This window comes from Palaemon carinicauda, chromosome 2 (assembly GCF_036898095.1).
Source record: "Palaemon carinicauda isolate YSFRI2023 chromosome 2, ASM3689809v2, whole genome shotgun sequence".
NCBI classification, from domain to species: Eukaryota; Metazoa; Arthropoda; class Malacostraca; order Decapoda; family Palaemonidae; genus Palaemon; species Palaemon carinicauda.
In genome coordinates this window covers 131,628,457-131,652,673 of record NC_090726.1, presented here as the reverse complement: position 1 = coordinate 131,652,673, position 24,217 = coordinate 131,628,457, and the positions used below count along the sequence as shown (strand labels likewise).

The window sequence follows — 24,217 nt, the reverse complement described above, 5'->3', positions numbered from 1 at the left end:
AGAGAGAGAGAGAGAGAGGGAGAGAGAGAGAGAGAGAGAGGGGAGAGACTTATCCCTTTCCTTTTGTTGCTTATCCAGGCGTAAGATTTACGATTGAAGATAAAAAGAACCCATTAGAATATTCAGTATTATGTAGCCATTTGAAATGAAATAATAGTAGTATTAATTGTTTTTTTTTACTCAACCATTTAATTAATATCCCTACTTTTAACTATAATTACGAATTATAAGCATAAAGAAATGATATTAACTTTGAAAAATTATCATTAGTGAAATGACCGCTCAGGGCAAAAAAAGCGTGATTATCGTACAGCAGCCTATTGCACACTTGCGCCTAGTGGCCGTGTTTACGTCATCATGGATATACAGTACTATACTGTAATTTTTAACTATTGCTAGATACGTACTGTATCACACCTTGAAAACCCCTTTTTTTGTTTTTTGTATCTATAGGAAATAATTCTACATCATTCGGAAAATACTGAAAAACAGTAAGCTATGCATAGTACAGTAGTAAATACTACAGTCATAGAAAATTATCAAACTTTAACAACTTTTATTGTTTTATTTATCCATAAAAGAAATTTTGTACAGTATTTTATAAAAAAAAATCTATAAGAAGGATTTCTTACAGTATTGTTAAGATAAAAGCTACAGTATATATATATATATATATATATATATATATATATATATATATATATATATATATATATATATATATATATATATATATATATGTTTTATATATATAATATATACATACATACATACACACATACACACACAGTGTATATACAGTATATATATAGCTAGAAAGCTAGAAATGGAGTGAAAAAAAAATTGACGGGTAGGTTGCTGTTTGCCGCCATGATGTGTTTCGAAATATACGAATTTCCAATTACACGAGGCCTTTCATCGACCGAATTCTCGCATAATTCGGGACCCTACTGTACATGAAACTATACTAACTAACAATGCAATAGTTGTTATGGTCAATGTGTTTAAAAAAACTTAGCAAGACATGCCAACCCAAAGCATTAATTTGGGCATGCCATTTACTGCACTGTAACTTTTCTCTTACTTGATATGCATACATACCAGGTCCATAAGATTTCTTTCCTCTGGTGACATCGAATATTTTTGAATTAACTGCGACACATATTCGTCCATGTTCTCCAGAGCCGTCGTATTGTCTTAGCTGTTCCAGAGTCATGTCTTGACGTTTCATTTTCGGTATGGGAGGTTCAATGGGCCCAGTTACTATAAATAAAATGATTTTAAGAGAGCATATCACAGTATACAAAAATGTTCACAAAACAATTAGTATCAACCAATACTGTATTTAAGTAATTCTTCAACAAATAAATCTAGAATTTAAAGGAATGACAAGATTATCTTTTCTAACTATAACCGGAGAGCAAAGTACATTTATAAACTATCATTAAGCATTTTGGTTAAAGCATTTTGTCAAGAATACCAAACAGGTTTGCTGATGATTATTATTTTTATCCTTATTATTATCATAAATATATATTCGGAGATAATTTGTATTTTTCCTAACGATACAAACCTTTAGCTATTTATTAGGGGTATTACTTTCGGCAAAGCTGAAAGGACGAGCCATTAAAATTCAGCAGGGGTTAACTACCCATCCCGCTGGTTAGAGGGGGTAGAGGGTAGCACGTTACCCCTCCCACTAACACACCTGTGACTGAGCTCACTGTACTTGGAGGTAGGACTTCAAGGGGGACAGGGTAAGCAGGTAAGTTTGTATCGTTAGGAAAAATACAAATTATCTCCAAAATTTGACATTTTTCCATAACTGGAATACAAACCTATGCTAATAATTAGGGGTGACTCACCCATTTGGACATCCCTGCCAATCTGGCCTTTTGGCTTTACCTGGGGGTTCCTTTTCTTCAGTAGGTTAGTATAAAAAATAATGAGTCCCTAACACCTCGCTAAACCTTGCTACGCAAGTTTTCCGGCCTACGGAAGATGTGTGTTGAGATAAGCAGTGTGATTGACAAGGTAAAATTTATTCAGTCTTTGAAGGAAAAACTGTTGTAACCAAGACATTCTCAATACCACCTCCCCGGAGTATGGAGACGCAACAGTATTGACACAATACTAGGTACACAAGGGAGCATGGTTTACCTGCAGTGGTTGAGGTTAGCTTGTACAGAGAACCCAGGCTGCTGCTTTCCCCAAGAGAGGGGAGAATGAAAAAAAAAATTTTCATTCACGCAGACTAAAACCGGATAACAATGCCCTCAACCTCTAGCTACTTGTCCAATAAGGAGCTTAAGTATTATACCAGCTGTTGTGCAGCCACCACAGGGCCAATAGAAAATGTATCGAGCCTCCTGTAGGTCATGTCTTGCAGTTAAGGGGCTGTGAAAGTTGTTTGGCATTTAAACACCCCAACCTGTAGAACCTGCGTCAAGGAGTAGTTTCTCTTGAAGGCCAGCGACGTAGCTATGCCCCTAACATCGCGGGCTTTGAGATGACACGACGGAAGAGGATCTGAACTCAGAACATGGTCCATGACCCTGCAAATCTTTGCAGAAATGGTGTTTTTGGTTATCCTCTTCTTGTTCCTCCCGGTGCTGATGAAGTGCAGGCTGCTGCTGTTTTCTTAAGTTAAAGTCTCAAACTCCTCATTGGGCAAAGTAAGAGATGATCTGGGTAGTCTGTTACATAGCGGAGACTAGTTATACGGAGGGAGTCAAATCTAGGATCCGACACCCCTGGATTCCGAGTCTTGGCAACAAACTCAGGGACGAAGCTGAACGTTACCTCTCCCCATCCCCTTGAATGGGCAATGTCGTATGAGAGACCATGCTGTTCCCCGACTCGTTTGGCCGACGCCAAGACGAGCAGGAACATGCCTTCAAAGTCAGCTGGCGATCTGTTATCTAACGTAATGGTTTGTAGGGAGGTCTCTTTAGAAACCGGAGAACTCAAACCACGTTCATAACTCCGCAAAATCAAGGAAAATTCTAGCGATGATGAAATGTCCATTCCATTCAGTTTGAAGGCAAACCTCAAAGCTGAGCGATAGCGTTTTACCTCTGAAATTGAAAGGTGCATTTCTTCCCGCAAATACACGAAGAACTCCACTATTGCTGGAATAGTGGCATCGAGTGGAGAGAGACCCCTTCCATGACACCAAGCACAGAAGACATTCCACTTTGCCAGGTACACTACTGCTGATGACTTCTACAGGTATCCACACATCCTGTTCGCAACTTGTTGCAAAAATCCTCTCTGAGTGAGGAGATGCTGGATAGTCTCCAGGTGTGAAATCGTAGCGAAGCTACAGCTTTGTCTGAGTAGATCGTGTCTTGGTGGGAGTTCTCTTGGGGGCTTCATCAGGAACTACAGAAGTTCCGGGAACCATTTCGCATGAAGCCATAGCGGAGCTATGAGGGTCATTGAGAGGTTGACCAATGTTCTGGCCTTGTTGAGTACCCTTATCATCAGATGGATCGAGGGAAAGGCGTTACCGTCGATGTTGTCCCACCATTGTTGGAATGCATCTTGCCAGAGAGCCTTGAGATCTGGGACTGGGGAGCAGTACAGCGGGAGCCTGAAGTTCAGGGCCGTTGCGAAGAGATCCACCGTCCGAGAACCCCACAAAGTCAGGACTTTGTTGACTACTAGATGATCCAAAGAGCATTCGGTACTCACTATCTGAGATGCTCTGCTCAGATTGTCAGCGAGCACATTTTTGCCTGGAATGAAGCGGGCTGATGGTGATATAAAGTGGACCTCGACCCATCTCAATATCTCTACTGGTGGATGGGATAGGGGATGCGAAAAAGTACTGTACCTCCTTGCTTGTTGATGTAAGCTACTACCATGGTGTTGTCGCTGATCACCACCACTAAGTGGCCTTCATCTCTAGGAGATTTATGTGGAGGTATCTTTCAACCTCTGACCAAAGGCTTCAGGCCATATGGTGCAGCAAGTTTGCCCTCACCCTTCTTTTGATGTGTCTGAAAACAGCATTGTCCGTGGGGAGGACGAGAATATCTACGCCCCTCCGCAGATTCTCGTCTGCCACCCACCACTCGAGGTCTGTCCGTTCCTCTGGTCCTATGGGGATCAAAGTATCTGGGGAATCAAAAGCTTTATTCCACCTGGACTTCAGTCGCCACTGGAGGGATCGAATCCTGAGGCTCTAGCTGGGAACTAGATGGGACAAGGATGATACGTGTCCGAGGGGACATAGCCAATTCTGGGCCGGAAGTTCTTCTCGTCTGAGAAAAGGTCTTGCGACTTTTCACAGCCTCATTATCCTGTCATCTGATGGGAAGGCTTTGTGGAGATTGGTGTCTATGATCATACCCAGGTATACCAGTCTTTGAGTGGGAAGCAGGTTCGACTTCTTGAGGTTTACCATGATCCCTAGATCTTGGCAAAGCCTCAGAAGTTTGTCTCAGGGCTGAAGAAGGGTTGCCATCAAGTCTGCTAGGATCAACCCGTCATCCTGATAATGGAGAAGACGGATGACGATCCTGTGTGCCAAAGATGACACTAGGGCAAAACACTTATTTGAAGACTTGGGGTACCGAGGAAAGACCAAAGCACAATACCCCGAACTGGTGTTTTCTATTGTCTAGGCTCAATCTTAAGTACTTCTTTGAAGACTGATGGATTGGGATCTGGATGTACGTGTCCTTTAGGTCCAGTGTGCACATGAAATCCTGTGGTCTTACCGCTTGTCTGACCGTGTCTGCCGTATGCATGTTAAAGAGTTTGTTTGACAAACTTGTTCAGAGGTGAGAGGTTGATGACTGGTCTCCAGCCATGCCTTTTTCACATGAAATAGTCGACTGAAGAAGCCTGGGGAGTCGTCGAGGCCCTCTTGGAGAGAGCCCTTCTCCAACATGGCCTGGACTTCTGCCCAGAAGACTACCCCCTTTACTTATCCCATTGCAAAGGAATTTATCGATACTGGATCCTTGATCACGGGAGGGAGAGATGACATGACCAGGATGCGATATCCTGAACGAATCGTGGAGACTGACCAAGGATCGGCCCTGAGTTGCGTGTGCCCGAACCGAACACGCCCCACTACATCAGGCGTGGCCGGACTGCTGAGGGGGTGGAAGCAATACAGGAAGGACCAGGGAGTGGGGGGAGAGAGCCTGACTCCCGGACGAGGAGGGAGAGGGGCACGGTTCAGACATGAACACAATAGAATTCTCATCTGGGATTGATGGGAGCCCCGGTGATAAAGAGGTCCCCGACACACAGGGAAACGACAAACATCTAGGAGGCCGCGACCCAAGGCCATTTCTAGAGGGCGACCTATCCTTCTTTGCCTTTTTGCACCTTTTAATGGCCATCTTGGCCCACCAAGTCTTGTTTCAATCAAAACACTTCTCACACATCTCATACGGGGAACACACACGGACCCGACAAGATATACACAAAGGGTGAGGATCCAGATCTGCGTGGGAAAGGATTGCTGCACAAAGCTTTCCATTTACACCTGGGTAACGACAGTGCACACGAACAGACTCCATACTGAACGAGCAAGCTAGGGAATAAAGGGGAACACAGGGAAAAGAGAAGTCAACACTCATGCTAAAACTTAGGAAAAAAACAAGGTAGTGAGAGAAAACTGAAGAAACGACCTCACACGAACGCGACCAGGGATGTAATGGTGACCTTTGCCCTGGGCACGTTCTTCCAGGGAGCATCTTCTTGGTGAATTATGGGTAAACAGATGAAGTTGAGGTTGGGCACTCTGAGAAAATTTTAGAAAATTATAGAAAATTTTCCCGCCAATAGGCCGAATCCCCCATTAGGCCTATTGGCGGGAAAATTTTCTAATCGTGGGAGCTTTGAAGCTCAAGGTATCCTAAAGAAAGTGGTTCGTGGTAAGTAGTGTGATGGAACAAATAAATTAATAAAAAATAAACAAATAACTAAATAAATAAATAAATATATATATATATATATATATATATATATATATATATATATATATATATATATATATATATATATATATATATATATATAAAGTGAGCCCTCGCTACTTCGCGGTTCGACCATCGCGGATTCACCACTTCACGGATTCACCACTTCGCGGATTTTTTTCATAACCCATATTTATAAACATATCGCGGATTTTCAGGAAATTTCGAAAATACCGCGATATATGAAGACCCCAAATACGATATTTCGTTACCTGTAATGCCATTAATACTGTAATTAGTAATATCTGCTCTTACTGATGGTTCATTGCATTACATATGACATATAATTCAGCACAGAAAGAAATAAAACACGAAAAGAGAATGTGATCATACGATAATTCAGTATACAGTACGTAGTAAAATTAAATCGAACATGAAACGCAAATCAGATGCAGTCATACCGTATTAGAATGGTGTAAGGCTGCTGATGGCTACAACTGTACTACAAATGTAATGGATGTGCATCTTTTCCATGAATCTTTTGTATGTATACGTACGTAGTACAGCATCCAATAATATTCTTTGTTGCAAAAATCACATCTCGAATAAGCCTACATATCCTAAAACAAAACAAGCGTAAAATAGCGTACGTAAAGCTGTACTGTATACGTAGGGTACCTTGTATTTGAATTGGTAACTACTACGTAGCATATAAGACGGATTGTGATTGGTTCAAGCGCTGATAGATGACGAATCAGAACCCAAGTTTTGTAATTTAGCCTGTGATTGGTGTTTTGACCGCTTCTCCAACCTCCAGCATCTTTTCGCGGCCACTTCCTTTGCCGCTCTCTCGCCGTGTAGATGCTGCTACGTTATTGTGAACTTTAATCTGTGCTGTGCGTGACTGTTTTAAGTTTAACTTTTTGTTGAACTTTCTGTTTAACCCCTACTGTACAATGGCTCCCAAGTGTTCTGCTTCTACTAAGGCTGGTAGTGAGATTAAAAAACCGAAAGATGATGACGATTGCTGAGAAGGTGACGCTTCTCGATATGTTAAAAGAAGGCAGAAGTTACGCGGCCGCAGCCCGCCATTTTGGAGTGAACGAATCCACCGTTCGCTACATCAAGAAGGACGAGGCGAACATTAGAAAGACGGCTACCATCACCTTTAGCAGATCAGCGAAGCGAGTCGTTACCACGCGTAATAAAACGATCGTACGCATGGAAGGTGCTTTAGCAGTCTGGATTGCCGACTGCCGGAAGAACATAGCCTTGGATACAAACACCATCCAAACCAAGGCTTTGAGCTTGTATGAGAATTTTTCGGCAAAGGAACCTCAAGACGACGATGGCGACCATGCTGAAGAAGATGATGATGTAGATGAACCTCAACCAGGGACATTCACTGATTCCCAGCCTCAGAAACAACATTTTTCCGCCAGCAAAGGATGGTTCACAAAGTTTCAGAAACGCTTCGGCCTGAAAAGCGTTTCCCTGCATGGCGAGGCTGCTTCCGCTGACACTGCCGCTGCTGAAACTTACGCGAACGAGACGTTCAAGAACATTATCGCTGAAGGTGGATACAAGCCGGAACAAGTGTTTAATATGGATGAGACCGGCTTGTTTTGGAAGAGAATGTCGTCGCGAACTTTCCTGTTCAAAGAAGAAGCCAAAGCCTCTGGCTTTAAAGCGTTCAAAGATCTGTAACCCTCGTGATGTGTGGCAATGCTGCTGGATTTTTGCTAAAGCCGGGGCTTATTTCCAAGTCGAAAAATCCTCGCGCTTTGAAAAATAAAAATAAGAATCTCCTTCCCGTGTACTGGATGCATAATCAAAAAGCATGGATTACGATGATGCTGACCTCCAACTGGTTCCACCAATGTTTTATCCCGCAAGTCAGCAAATATCTCGTAGAGAAGGGATGAAACCTGCAACCGTTAATGCGAGCTGGAAGAAGTTGTGGCCCCAGATTGTTTACGACGACGAGGGATTTACACCGTCTGAGATTCAACACTCTGCAATACGCAAATCTGTGCAGTTGGCTGCGATAATTGGAGGTGACGGGTTTGGCGACATGACGACTGAAGACGTCGACGAGTTGTTAGACTGCCATTCCCAGCCGCTAACTGACGCAGACCTAGAAGACCTGACGAAATTGGCCAGTGAAGAAGACTGAAATGCAGGAAGAGACCCAAGAAAATGTCGAAGAAACGGGCCTAACATTAGAACGGCTTGCCAAGTTCTGCAACCATGCGAAGGAGTTGAAAGAAATGTCGCAAGAGTGGGACGAGGATATGGTTCGGTCTATGCAATTCTGCAACAAGATCGATGACATGACTCCCTACAGGATGCTCTTCGAGTGAAAAAAGAAACAGCGTCAGCAACTTCCGATCACAATGTTCTTCCAGCCTCGCAAAAAAGAGCCAGTTACTCCTGCTACTACGCCTTCGGAAGAAATTGAAGAAGTGTCCCAGGAAGAAGTTGAAGAGGTGTCCCAGGAAAAGACACCTCCGTCTGAAGAGACGTAAAATACTATCATTGGCTGCACAGTAGAAGACATTATCAGCTTCATCATCATCATTTCTACTGTGCAGCAAATTCATCGCCATCATCATTCAAGTTTTTCTTCAACTTCTTTCGTGGTGAGTACAGTAACAATCTTTATTTTTTACTTTAATATTCTAACATTTTAATATTTGTGCCTGTTTTAGTTTAGTATGCATTAAGTTCAAGGGAAGGTTTTAAAAGTCTGAATATACATGTTATAACCTATCATATTTTCTTGTTTAAAATTTACATTTACTATACGTACGTAAAACAACTCACTCTCTCTCTCTCTCTCTCTCTCTCTCTCTCTCTCTCTCTCTCTCTCTCTCTCTCTCTCTCTCTCTCTCTCTCTCTTCTCTCTCTCTCTCTCTCTCTCTATCTCGTAAATTGTTTTCCTGCTTTGCTACGTATGTACTGTATGATTTTATATAGATACGGTAAATAATATTTGTAATAACATTTTCTAAAAGCTTTTACTGTAATATCATTATTTATCACTTTCATCATGCGCGTTAAATGCCTTCGTTTGTTTACTGAACGTGGTTGTTTACTGAGCGTACTTTATGACGCCGTCGTTTCAGGCGGCGTCATAAAGAAAAAATTTCATTTGGAAGTCCTAAGAAAAATTAAGTAAAACATTGGTAATAACAAAATCAACATACTGTACTGAATAATCAATATAATCGATGCAAAAACTAACCTATACACAGATGTGTAAATGCGTTTCTTTCTTCATTATGATCAGAGATAAACGTAAACAAAACATTGGTTGCCATTTTTTATCGTGCTTTTTGGAGTGTTTAGGAAACGCATGATATAAAATCGCCTTTAATATTTGTGCCTGTTTTAGTTTAGGGTACTGTAGTATGTGCATTAAGTGTTCTGTACATTAAAGGGTAGTTTGTTAACAGTACTATGTACAAGGGAAGGTTTTAAAAGTCTGAATATACATGTTAAGTAAATACGTAAATATGGTGTCACTACTTCGCGGATTTTCACCTATCGCGGTCGGGTCTGGAACCTATCTACTGTACCACGATAAACGAGGGCTCACTGTATATATATATATATATATATATATATATATATATATATATATATATATATATATATATATATATATATATATATATATATATATATATACAGTGAACCCTCGTTTATCGCGGTAGATAGGTTCCAGTCGCGGCCGCGATAGGTGAAAATCCGCGAAGTAGTGACACCATATTTACCTATTTATTCAACATGTATATTCAGACTTTTAAAACCTTCCCTTGTACGTAGTACTGTTAACAAACTACCCTTTAATGTACAGAACACTTAATGCATGTACTACAGTACCCTAAACTAAAACAGGCACAAATATTAAAGGTGATTTTATATCATGCATTTCCTAAACATGCTAAAAAGCACGATAAAAAAGGGCAACCAATGTTTTGTTTACATTTATCTCTGATCATAATGTAGAAACAAACTGGAGGTAGAGCTTTGCTTATTACCCAGACATATTTCCCATACTTTTCCCTTAGAACTACATCACATCTTCCTACTTTAGATATATATATATATATATATATATATATATATATATATATATATATATATATATATATATATATATATATATATATATATATATATATATATATATATATATATATATATATATATATATATATATATATATATATATATATATATGTATATGTATATATATATATATATATATATATATATATATATATATATATATATATATATATATATATATATATATATATATATATATATATATATATATATATATATATATATATATATATATATATATATATATATATATATATATATATGTGTGTGTGTATATATATATATATATATATTTATATGTATACACATATACATACCTACATATATACATAAATACATGCATACATACATATATATATATATATATTACTGTATATATATGGGTTATGGAAAAAATCCGCGAAGTGGTGAATCCGCGATGGTCGAACCGCGAAGTAGCGAGGGTTCACTGTATCTTACAAAACTGGTCTCAGTGGGTAGCTCATTCTTAGCGAGAAACGTTGGGTCGGGAAAGAGGTTTAGCTCACCCGTTTCAGCAAACTGGATATGGCCTTCTTCTCTAGATAAGGCCACTATTTCACTAACTCTAGCCCCTGAGGCTAGAGCAAACAAGAAAATAACTTTCCGAGTCAAATCTTTCAAAGAACAAGCCGCATTGTCCGAACTTGAGGCAAAATGTAGCACCTTATCAAGAGACCACGAGATGGGCCTTGGAGGTGCTGCGGGTCTAAGTCTGGCACAGGCCTTAGGAATTTTATTAAAAATTTCGTTAGACAAGTCTATCTGGAAGGCATATAATAAAGGCCTTGTCAAGGCAGATTTACACGTAGTTATCGTGTTGGCTGCTAAACCTTGCTCATGCAGGTGAATAAAGAAAGACAAACAGAAATCCATCGAGATTTCCTTAGGATTCTTTGCCTTGACAAAAGCCACCCATTTCTTCCAAGATGACTCGTATTGCCTTTTGGTAGATTTTGACTTATATTCCTCCGAGAAGTCAATACTTTCTTTTGAGATCCCAAACCTTTTCTTTACTGCTAGGGAGAGAAAATCATGAGATGAAGGTCTCGGGTTTTCTGTAATGAAGCGAAGACAATCGACTTCTGAACTTGAGACAGAACTGGGTCCGGCAGAGGAATCAGCCTCGGCTGTAATTCCAAAATCAAGGGGAACCAGTTGCTCCGGGGCCACTTGGAAGCCACTAGGGCTGCTGTTCCCTGAAAGGATCTCAGCTTGTTGAGGACCTTCAACAGCAGGTTGGGTGGAGGGAACAGGTAAATCCTGGTCCATTTGTTCCAATCCAGGGACATGGCGTCCACTCCTTCCGCTAAAGGGTCCTCGTACGGAGCCACATATCGAGGAAGTTTCTTGTTGTCGCTCGTTACAAAGAGGTCGATCTGCAGTTCTGGGACTTGATGCAAGATGAAGGAGAATGATTTTGCGTCTAGGGACCATTCTAACTCTATCGGAGCTACCCTGGATAGAGCGTCCGATGTCACATTGCGGAACCCTTGAAGGTGAACTTCTGATAAGTGCCATCTCTTCTTTTCCGTTAATCGGAAGATGGCCAGCATCACTTGATTGAGTTGAGGCAATCTTGAGCCTTGACGATTCAGACATCTTACTACCACTTTGCTGTCCAGCATCAGTCTTATGTGGACTGAAGGACGAGGGGAAAATTTCTTCAATGTGAGTAAGACTGCCATGGCCTCCAAAATGCTGATGTCAAAGGTTCTGAACAGAGAGGACCAAGTTCCCTGAGTTCTGCGCTGATGGGAGTGATCCCCCCATCCTTCCAATAATGTGTTCGTATGGATGACAACTGAGGGTGGAGGCGGCTGTAGAGGTATTGACCTCTTGAGCTTTCCGGCCTCTGACCATGGCTTGAGAAGTGATCGTAGCGGAATTGGTAGTGGTCTTCTTAGATCTCTTCGAGCGTTTGATGCGTATGTTCTCCAGATTCCTGATGCATCTTTTAGCTGTGCTCTTAGCACTGGGTCTGTCACTGAAGCAAACTGGAGGGATCCCAGCACTCTCTCCTGTTGGCGTCTTGAAATCCAACTGGATTTTATAAGTCTCTTGACAGATCCTGCTATCTCTCTCCTCTTCTTTAATAGAATGGAGAGGCGATGTGACTGTAAGTCCGAATGTATGCCTAGCCATTGGAACTTCTGAGCTGGAGATAGTCGAGACTTTTTGGTGTTGATTTTTAATCCTAGATGTTCCAGGAACTGGATCACCTTCTTGGATGCTTGCAAGCATTCCACTTTCGATGCTGCCCACACCAGCCAATCGTCCAGGTATGACACCACCTGGACACCTTGTAGGCGTAGTTGTTGAACGACTGCTTCTGCGAGCTTCGTGAAGATCCTTGGGGCTATGTTTAGTCCAAAGGGCATGGCTTTGAAAACGTACTTTCTTTTTTGTAGCCTGAATCTTAGGTAGGAAGAGATCTGGCGATTCATCGGAATGTGCCACTAGGCATCCGCCATGTCTACAGAGACTGTGTATGCCCTTTTGGGCAATAGGGCCATTATGTGTTGAAGGGTTAACATCTTGAACTTGTTGTTCACGATAAACTTGTTGAGAGGGGACAAATCCAGAATGACTCTGAGTTTGTCTGAGTTCTTCTTTGGAACACAAAACAGCCTTCCTTGGAATTTGATGGTATTTGCCCTCTTGATCACCCTTTTGCTCAAGAGCTCTCAGACGTATTCTTCCAGAACGGGGGTGGAGTGTTGGAAGAACTGAAGAAATGCTGGTGGAGCTGTCTTCCAGCTCCAGCCTAGTCCATTCTTGATTATGCTGTGGGCCCAGGGATCGAAGGTCCAACGATCCCTGAAGAGTCGGAGTCTTCTTCCTACCGGAAGCATCTCATTGCTTCTGGTTTCCAGAGGGCTTGCCTCCTCGACCGCTTGCTCCCCTACCCCCTCTTCCTCTAGAGGGACGTCTAGAGGAGTCTCTACCTGAGCCTCTACCTCTAGGGCGAAAGGTAGTGGTCTGCCTTTCATAGGCTGGAGTAAAAGCTGGTGACTGAGCCACCACTGGCTGGGGTACTAACTGGTAGGTAGGTTGGGGCTGTGTCACCATCTGTGACGCCGCAGTCATGGGAAGTTGTTTCTTAGCAGGGCGAGCTGGCACTCTTGGCCTTTTTGTCTTTCTCTTCGTTTGGGGGGACTCATCCGGAGAAGACTTCCTTTTTCCTGACGTGCCCCACTTCTGGAGGAGGTTTCTATTCTCCGTGGCGGTCTTGTCAACAATTTCCTTAACTAGATCTTTCGGAAACAGATCTTTCCCCTAGATGTTGAAAGATATCAACTTCCTGGGCTCGTGTTTGACTGCAGCCGAAGCAAACACGAATTCTCTACAAGCCCTTCTTGCCTTAACGAAGCTGTAAAAATCCTTCGTAAGGGTTGCCAAATGTGTCTTGGCCAAGACCATGAACATGTCTGGAGTTCTTTGTTTGCTGGCCATTGCCTCCATGAACACTTGGAGGGACAGAGAGGCAGCAAGCCTCTCCTTTGTATCTTGTTCTCGACGAAGGAGAAACTCAGACAACTTGGGGAGGTTCTCGTTGAACTGACGTCCAGCAATGTCAGCCTCCAACTTCCCGACTGAGAAGGTTAGCTGAATGTCCTTCCAGTCATTCCTAGCTGATTATAAGGCCAGGGAGAGGGGCCTACACTCATCTAGTGTAGGGCAAGGTTTCCCTGCTTCCACTGCCTTAACCACTGCCCTGAAAGACTTCTCCGCGAAGGGGAGAACCATAGTTGTGGGAGCAAGAAAAGAGGGATGCTTCTTGCTCAGGGCCAGCACCTTAGTTGGTGAAGCCCTTGTCCTTCAGGCTGCTGGCGAACAAAGCCTGAGCCTTCGAGTGGTCAAGCACTATGACCTCCTTAGGCTCTGTTTCCTCCTTAGAAACCGGTTCCGTCTTAAGACGAACGAAGCAGTCTGGATAGGACTCAAAGCTGAGCCGGAACTCAACGTCCTCAATGGGGACAGCACCCAGCTTTTCCGACACAAAGATCTTGCCATTGGTTATGGGAATGTACTCGGCATGCTTCCATGGATTAACCTCGAAACACGAGGGAAGTTGTTTCTTAGCAGGGCGAGCTGGCACTCTTGGCCTTTTTGTCTTTCTCTTCGTTTGGGGGGACTCATCCGGAGAAGACTTCCTTTTTCCTGACGTGCCCCACTTCTGGAGGAGGCCCACGAGAAAGTGTAAGCCGAAGAATCTCCACCTTGAGTTCGGCTTCCTTCTGCTCGATCTTCTTGTCGTACATTTCCATCATCGCTCGTCCAACTTCGTAGGCTGAGGAGCGGAGGACGTAGAGGGTACAGGTTCTGGGGGCAGGAACCGACGAAACAGAGATTGTTTCGACCTCTTCCTCTTCCGTCTCGGGAGCCACCGCTGACTCCTCTTCTCGACCTTCGGCCAGGTCCTTTTCGGTGTCCTCTGACACCCTCTCATCATCTAGATGGATGTCCTTCTGCATCCGAGACATCCGTGTCAACAGATAGCTGGATGCAAGGGATCTCAGGGTGAGGCTGAGGAATAACAGCATCAGCAGATGCTTTGGGGAATAGCAGGGCTCTCATACTCTCGTTAGGGAGGTAAGGCCCCGTGGAGTTCTTTTGAAAACCACGAACCCATTTGCGTATCTTGGCCCGAGCCAAATCCCTTGACTCTGCTGTCTTGGGATTTTCAAACGCCTCATTCAACAGGTCCTTGCACACTGTACATACCTGTGGGTCCCAGTATTTCAGAGGTCCCTTGGTAATGCAACAGCGGGAGTGTGTCCTACACCCCAGATGGCCATAAAAGTTCTTGCGGCGAATACTGCAGAACACGCTGTCACACTTGACATAGTCGTCCTGTAAAGAGAGGAAAATAAAATGAGTATATTGCAGTCTATCTCATTAGACTAATAAATATTATAATAAATATAATAACAATTTCCATTTTATTTATTGCATATAGCTTAGGTAAGCTGGAAATGAAATAGGAAAGACACATACAGGTGGTTCCCGCCTAGCCAATTGCTGTGGCCTTCCTCACTATTAATTCTAAGGTATCTTCTATCAGAGGCCTAATGGAAGATTCTAGCCCATAAGGGTAGAGTAGTGTAAACAACACCCATTTCCAAAAGAGTTAATAGTGAGGATTAAAGAGACTGATGAACAATCAGTGTAAAGAAAAGGGAATTCCTTTCCCAATTATTTAGGTCTCAACAATAGACTGCGGCTGGACACAGTATGTTGGAAGCTTTTGACTATTGTATAAGTAGATACCATAGTTTTCTATCTGCAGAATGCTCTATACTACAGATGTACTTGCTATTGTATATTCATATACAACCATTACTGCCGGCAAGACTAGTGCTTAGAATTAAATCACTATAAAAAAATTCAGTACATGTATATGTAGCAGGCCACCGGCTTGCCGGCGACCCACTGGACTGCCGGCGGGTCACCGACTGAAGGCACACCATCCCAGCCATTATTCAATGTGACTGGGTAGTGGCCAAGTAAAGACGCTGCTGGCTCTTGCCGGCAGAGACAGGGTAACAGTGAATCAAAGGCTGTTGGACCACGAGCCTAGCCTGCATGTTGCCGGCAAGGTTAGTAGCCGGCAGCCGCCAGATAGATTAGTAGTTTGGCGGCACTAGCCAATAGAGAGAGAGAAAGCAAGGAGTGAAGGGTGATGACAGGGTGGCGGCACTAGCCACTATATCACTACCCTACTCCTGAATGAGGGTTCTAACGGAAGGGGAGAACATATCATGCTCAAGCTTCCACCTATCCGCAGCCATGACGGTATCAGTCAGCAAAGGCAGCGGATGGCAGCCCAAGGGAGGACTGAAGAACACTCAAAGGCAAATGGGTCTCCTGCCAGCAGCTAGACCTGCCAAAACAGCTATCCCAGAACATCATGTCCTATAGGGAAGCTGAACGACTAGGCCATACAGGCAGAAGACTGAGCCGCCCTACAACCCGCCGGTGATTGGTGAGATGTAGGACGACGGACGCAGAGATGTAATGGCTAGGCCATCACCAAAGGACAGAAAGGGACGAGGAAAAAGGGTCCTGTATAAGGTGTGAGAGGGGCTGGCAGCATGCCGTCCCTATCACACCCAAAAGGAAACTCTGTTTCAGTATCAGCGTCATCCTAGGCATAAGGAGAGCATATTCTCCAGCCTAGGGGCTACCGATACAGTAAAGGGACCGGCATCATCAGGCCGTCCCCAACTCAAAGAAAAACAAAGGGACCGGCATCATCAGGCCGTCCCCAACTCAAAGAAAAACAGAGTTCCCATGCTTGCGCCATCCTAGGCCAAAGAATAATCACTATTCTATAGTCTAGGGTCTGCAGGCACAGGACTAGTCGCAAGACCGCAGGGAGGAGGGGATCCCATGACACCTCCAAGTGCAGTCAAGGGGGCAAGGCCTCCTATGCCAACCAACTACATCCAACAGGGGAGTACATTCACCCTAATGGACAGCTGTCAGCACACGACAAGTACTCTGAGGTTCTGACCTAAACCCAAAGCTCATCAACAATGGCTTGGTAAAGGGGCAGAAAACCCTAGCCTAACCTTGCCAGAATCACAATTCAAGGCAAGACCGGCAAGGATCGTAGCCCTAGGCTACACTCAGAAGAAAGAGGAGATTACCTTATATATAAAGGTAACTGGGGAGATTGTATGAAAGTATACTAAAGCCACGAGGCTATTAGCCTAGTGACAGTGAGATCGACTACCTTACTCATCGAAGCTCTTTCGAATACTATCTTGGAAGAGGAAATATTATGCAATCCATATATATATCTTACATGTATAAATTGCCTAAAATCTTCATTTAAATTTAAAAACACCAGGAACGCCTATTATATCACGCATGAGAGTAATCTAAAACACCTAGGCTAGGAAGCCTAGCGTCAACAATATCGGCTACCTAATTCGCCGAAACCAAAGAATACTATCGGCATAATATAATTAATTCCTAGCAATGAAGACTATATAGCTAAATATATATATTTAAGCTATTATACCGGGAAAGTCGTTCTGGCTAACTAAATAACGCATGCGTTAGGAACGACAGCGCCGAAGGCGCCTCCGGTCCAGACAATAGCTCTGCCAAAAACATAGTTAATTTTGAGTTAAATCTTTACATTATGGCCAGAGCTAAATTTATACAGTATAAGAATTAAATACTCAACTTTCCAGAGGCAGAAGATGCTGGAGATTGCATTATAATCCAAAATAACGAAAGAGCACAGGGAAAAATCACCGAGCTGACGCGCTACAGAGAAAGGAATAAAGATGGCCGACGATTGTGGCGCCACCCGGGTACTCAAACAGTAACAGAGGAGGAGAATTTTGTAGCGGCTCCTCTTTTATTTTGTCACTTTTCCCCTAGAAGCGTAAACGCTATGCGAGGTGCAGATTGCTATGTGGCGAGTCAAGAATACATACCCTGATATTATGTGATATCCTAAAAGGAAACTTTAGGATATTCGTGCAAGGAGTTAGAATTCTGGAGACCTTTAGTGAAATTCTCTGGGAATATCACTGTAGTCAAATATACCCTAGGAAGCTAATGAAAGGAATCTTCCATCACGACGACATGGCCTGAGCCCAAAAACATATATATATATTATATATATAAATATATTATATATATATATATATATATATATATATATATATACATATATATATATATATATATATATATTATATATACATACATATATATATATATATATATATATATATACATATATATATATATGTATATATATATATATATATACTGTATATATATATATATATATATATATATATATATATATATATATATATATATATATATATATATATATATATATATATATATATATATATATATATATACTGTATATATAATATATATATATATATATATATATATATATATATATATATATATATATATATATATATATATATATATATATATATATATATATATATATATATACTGTATATATAATATATATATATATATATATATATATATATGTATATATATATATATATATATATATATAGTACTGTATATATATATATATATATATATATATATATATATATATATATATATATATATATATATATATATATATATATACACACATGCATACGTAATGTATATACCTTACGACTAATCAAGTACTTTATTGTAATTCACTTATTATAATTATTGGAAATATATATTTTTTGCCAGTACCTCTAAAAACCAGAATATCCAAATTTAATACCAATTAGATTTACAAAAGAAGCAGAAAATTAAAATTAATATAGTGATGCAATTTAAAAGACGTACAGTATACTCATAATTTCTCTCTAATATATACATATAGTAATTTGTGCAACTAATGATGGTCTTGCAAGTGGAGAGCAACATCTTTTAATTTGGCATAATACTGCAGAGATGTTATTCTCAAAGAAAAAAATGAAAAAGGGATAAACGCAGGATAATCTAAACTATCCTACTGTAACAGAGTTGGTTTTGTGTGCTTACATGGAAAGTGTGTGGCACTAAAATGATTCAAAAGAAGAGGGTACATGGCAGAGAGATGGAAACACTTTATCAATATTTGATTTCTATTCTGAGGCTGTGAAATTGGAGCTTTTGAATTATTAGCATTTTACTTTTCAAAGGTATGTTTCATGAAAACAACACCCAATGTGCTAAATAAAAAAAAAAAAAAAAAAAATGATGATAGTGCAATTGAGTGCTGTACTTTTCCTCAAAACCAAGTGTCAGCAACCATGTCCAGCCAAGGACAGGAATGAACGCCTAAATAAAAGACGAGAGTTTCTATCAACAGAGAAAATATTCTAATCTAGATTTCATTAGGATTAACCACCAGCACCATTGTTTGATTAGCTTCAGAAATAATCTAATTCTAATCAAGCCTAACCTTTAGATTTTCTAGCCCATAGAATCAATTGGTTAGTACCAACTGTGGATAACTTCTACAGTCCTGCCATCCCTTTTGATAGGTTAAATACCACACAAATTACCTTTCTAGACATGCAGTTGATTTGTTAGACATTCATACATTTTTTAGTGAGCACACTTGCAAGTCTTTGTTTCCTCTCCTTAATCTTTTGTAGCCATGTGTTATAATAAAAACATTGTAATAATAATAATAATAATATAATAATAATAATATAATATAATAATAACAATAATAACAATAACAACAACAACAACAACAATAATAATAATAATAATAATAATAATAATAATAATAATAATAATAATAATAATAATAATAACTGTTATCATGAACTAATAACAATAGTAATCACAAGAATGTCACTTGTTATTGGTTAATGCTCAAGGTTATAATTATCAAAAACATAGTCTAGAAACAAGCAGACTAGAATGATGCAAAAAAAAGGACTAAAATATTAATCAAAGCATTTAACAGATCCAGTTTTAATCATAAATGCAAGCTGTCCTATATAAATGTTTTCATTACTTGAATGTAACTTTTTTGCTACATTTCACCCTAATATTGGCTGTCCAGGTCATCCTCCAATTTGGATATGGCTCCATGCAATCTGATTCAGGGTTTATTACAGTATCATTCATTACTGTTGACATTACAGTACATCCTTAGTTGCTCGCACCTCAAGGATATCTCACTTTTGTGTTCATCGCTTGTTGCATTCCATGGCCCACAGTACTGTATTTTCTTTATTTTTTTGCCCTGCCTGATGGATTATTGGTTGATATTCTCCAAGATGTCGTCTCCTGCCCATCAAACCTCTGAGTAACACCTAGTTACCAAGATAGCTATAGACATATTTCTCATGAAAAATTTCTAACCAAAAGAAATGATATTTTCATAATAAAATAAATTTTTTAATATACTTACCCGCTGGTTATATAATGGCTAAAGTCTCCTGACGCCCTGGCAGAATTTTAAATCTCGCGCTATCGTATAAATACCAGGTGTACACCAGCGCCCTCGCGGTACAACAGGTGGAACTACACCCACAAGCCTCAGATCTTCCATGCCTCGTAGCGATACCACAGGTAGTCTCTAGAGGGGAGGAGGGCGGGTTTAAAATTTATATAACCAGCGGGTAAGTATATTCAAAATGTTATTTTTATTAGTAAAATAAATTTTTTAATATACTTACCCGATAATCATGTAGCTGTCAACTCCGTTGCCCGACAGAATTCTACGGGAGGGATACGCCAGCTATCACAATACTAGAAGGGGGTGTACTCACCAGCGCCACCTGTGGCCAGGTACTACAGTACTTCTTGTTGACACCTCCTCAATTTTTCCTCGGTCCACTGGTTCTCTATGGGGAGGAAGGGAGGGTCAATTAAATCATGATTATCGGGTAAGTACATTCAAAAATTTATTTTACTAATAAAAATAACATTTTTCAATATTAAACTTACCCGATAATCATGTAGCTGATTCACACCCAGGGGGGTGGGTGAAAACCAGTGTACAAGATTAAAGGATAGCTAAGTATCCCGTATTTCATATAATCAGTTATCTCAAAATAACAATGAAATAATAAGTACCTGGTAAGGAAGTCGACTTGAACCGTTACTCTGCCTTTTTTAAGTTCGTCTTCCTTACTGAGCGCAGCGTTCCTCTTAGGAGGCTGAATCAACTCTAAGGTGCTAAAGTATATAGGGCTGCAACCCCTACTAAAGGACCTCTACACAACCTCTAACCCAGGCGCTTCTCAAGAATGAATTGACCACCCGCCAAATCAAAAGGATGCGGAAGGCTTCTTAGCCTACCGTAACAACCATAAAAACAACAAAAAAAAGCATTCAAGAGAAAGGTTAAAAAAGGTTATGGGATTAAGGGAATGTAGTGGCTGAGCCCTCACCTACTACTGCACTCGCTGCTACGAATGGTCCCAGGGTGTAGCAGTTCTCGTAAAGAGACTGGACATCTTTAAGATAAAATGATGCAAACACTGACTTGCTCCTCCAATAGGTTGCATCCATTATGCTCTGCAGAGAACGGTTTTTATTAAAGGCCATCGAAGTAGCTACGGCTCTCACTTCGTGGGTCCTTACCTTCAGCAAAGCAAGGTCTTCCTCCTTCAAGTGAGAATGGGCTTCTCTAATCAGAAGCCTTATATAATACGAAACCCCGTTTTTGGACATGGGCCTCGAAGGTTTCTTGATTGCACACCATAAGGCTTCTGACTGTCCTCGAATAGGTTTTGACCTATTAAGATAATATTTCAGAGCTCTGACAGGGCAAAGAACTCTTTCTAGCTCGTTACCTACCATGTTGGAGAGGCTAGGAATTTCAAACGATCTAGGCCAAGGACGTGAAGGAAGTTCATTCTTAGCTAAGAATCCGAGCTGTAAAGAACATGTTGCAGATTCGGATGTGAACCCAATGTTCTTGCTGAAGGCATGAACCTCACTGACTCTTTTAGCTGTTGCAAGGCAGACGAGAAAAAGAGTCTTGAGGGTAAGGTCCTTGAAGGAAGCTGACTGGAGAGGTTCGAACCTAGGTGACATAAGGAACCTTAAGACTACGTCTAGATTCCAGCCTGGAGTGGGTAGACGACGTTCTTTAGAAGTCTCAAAAGACTTAAGGATGTCTTGAAGGTCCTTGTTGGAAGAAAGGTCCAAACCTCTGTGGCGGAGAACTGAAGCCAACATACTCCTGTACCCTTTAATCGTAGGAGCTGAAAGGGATCTCTCATTCCTAAGATGTAATAGGAAGTCAGCTATTTGGGTCACAGAGGTATTGGTAGAGGACACTGCATTGGCTCTACACCAGCTCCGGAAGACTTCCCACTTGGATTGGTAGACTCTACGAGTGGATACCCTCCTTGCTCTGGCAATCGCACTGGCTGCCTCCTTCGAAAAGCCTCTAGCTCTAGCGAATCTTTCGACAGTCTGAAGGCAGTCAGCCGAAGAGCGTGGAGGTTTGGGTGCAACCTGTCTACGTGAGGTTGACGTAGAAGGTCCACTCTTAGAGGGAGAGTCCTGGGGACGTCGACCAGCCATTGTAGTACCTCTGTGAACCATTCTCTTGCAGGCCAAAGGGGAGCAACCAGCGTCAGCCGTGTCCCTTCGTGCGAGATGAACTTCTGAAGGACTTTGTTTATGATCTTGAACGGTGGGAATGCGTAAAGGTCGAGATGGGACCAGTTCAGCAGAAAAGCATCCACATGAACTGCTGCTGGGTCTGGAACTGGGGAACAGTACAAAGGAAGTCTCTTGGTCATGGAGGTGGCAAACAGATCTATTGTCGGCTGACCCCACAAGGTCCAAAGTCTGTTGCACACGCTCTTGTGGAGGGTCCATTCCGTGGGGATGACCTGATCCCTTCTGCTTAGGCGATCTGCTGAGACGTTCATGTTGCCCTGAATGAACCTCGTAACTAGGGTGAGGTTTAGACTTCTTGACCAAATGAGGAGGTCCCTTGCTATCTCGTATAGGCTCCTCGAATGGGTCCCTCCTTGCTTGGAGATGTAAGCCAAGGCTGTGGTGTTGTCGGAGTTCACCTCCACCACCTTGCCTAGCAGGAGGGACTTGAAGTTCAATAGGGCTAAATGAACTGCTAGTAGCTCCTTGCAGTTGATGTGGAGCGTTTCCTGTTCCTCGTTCCACGTTCCCGAGCACTCCTGTCCGTTCAAGGTCGCGCCCCAGCCCGAGTCCGATGCATCCGAGAAGAGATGAAGATTGGGGGTCTGAATCGCCAACGATAGGCCCTCCCTGAGAAGGAGATTGGTCTTCCACCACAAGAGAGTGGTCTTCATCTCTTTGGTGACTGGGATAGAGACTGCTTCGAGAGTCAAACCCTTGTCCCAATGAGCTGCTAGATGGAATTGAAGAGGGCGGAGGGGGAGTCTCCCTAGCTCGACGAACAGGGCCAACGATGAAAGGGTCCCTGTGAGACTCATCCACTGTCTCACCGAGCAACTGCTCCTCTTCAGCATGCTCAGGATGCAATCTAGGGCTTGGCTTATCCTTGGGGCCGATGGAAAAGCCCGAAAATCCTGACTCCGAATCTCCATTCCCAGGTACACAATGGATTGGGAGGGAATGAGCTGGGACTTTTCTAGATTGACTAACAGACCCAGTTCTTTGATCAAGTCCAAAGTCCAGTTGAGACTCTCCAGACAGCGACGACTCGTGGAGGCTCTCAACAGCCAGTCGTCTAAATAAAGGGAGGCTCTGATGTCCGATAAGTGGAGGAATTTTGCTATATTCCTCATCAGATGCGTAAACACCATAGGAGCTGTGCTTAGGCCAAAACACAGGGCTTGGAATTGGTAGACAACCTTTCCAAAAACGAATCTCAGGAAAGGTTGGGAGTCTGGATGAATAGGAACGTGAAAGTAAGCATCTTTCAGGTCCAACGAGACCATCCAGTCCTCCTGCCTGACCGCTGCTAGGACCGACTTCGTCGTCTCCATCGTGAACGTCTGCTTGGTGACATAAGCATTGAGCGCGCTGACGTCCAGCACCGGTCTCCAACCTCCTGTCTTCTTGGCCACCAGAAAGAGACGGTTGTAGAAGCCCGGGGATTGATGGTCCCGGACTATAACCACTGCCTTCTTCTGTAACAGGAGCGACACCTCCTGGTGCAACGCTAGCCTCTTGTCCTTTTCCTTGTAGTTGGGAGAGAGGTTGATGGGAGATGTGGTCAGAGGGGGTTTGCGGCAGAATGGTATCCTGTAACCCTCCCTCAGCCAACTGACAGACTGGGCGTCTGCACCTCTCTTTTCCCAGGCTTGCCAGAAGATCTTGAGTCTGGCTCCTACTGCTGTCTGGAGAGGAGGAGAGTCAGTTTTTGCCTTTAGAAGCCTTGGAACCTTTCCTAGACTTGCTCCTGGAAGAGTCTGGACGGGAGCTTCCTCGGCTGGGGGCTCTACCACGAAAGGGCGGAATAAACCTCGTAGCAGGAGTATCAGCCACTGGGGTGCGATAAGTCCTGGGGACTGAGGTAGCAACCTTAGTCTTACGAGCTGATGAGGCCACAAGATCATGGGTGTCCTTTTGTATCAGGGCCGCAGACAAGTCCTTAACAAGCTCTTCGGGAAACAGGAACTTAGAGAGCGGAGCGAAAAGGAGTTGAG

At 42.1% G+C, this 24,217-nt stretch overlaps 1 protein-coding gene across 2 annotated transcripts in view; it reads right to left on the bottom strand.

Moving 5' to 3' along the window:
* The window catches only part of MSBP (membrane steroid binding protein), a 135,956-nt gene that overhangs the window by 66,546 nt on the left and 45,193 nt on the right, over window positions 1–24,217 (bottom strand). For both annotated transcript variants that reach the window (XM_068358145.1, XM_068358151.1), the window contains one exon: window positions 1,102–1,263. In XM_068358145.1, the coding sequence (XP_068214246.1) occupies window positions 1,102–1,263 (162 nt within the window). The remainder of the gene's footprint in view (window positions 1–1,101; window positions 1,264–24,217) is intronic.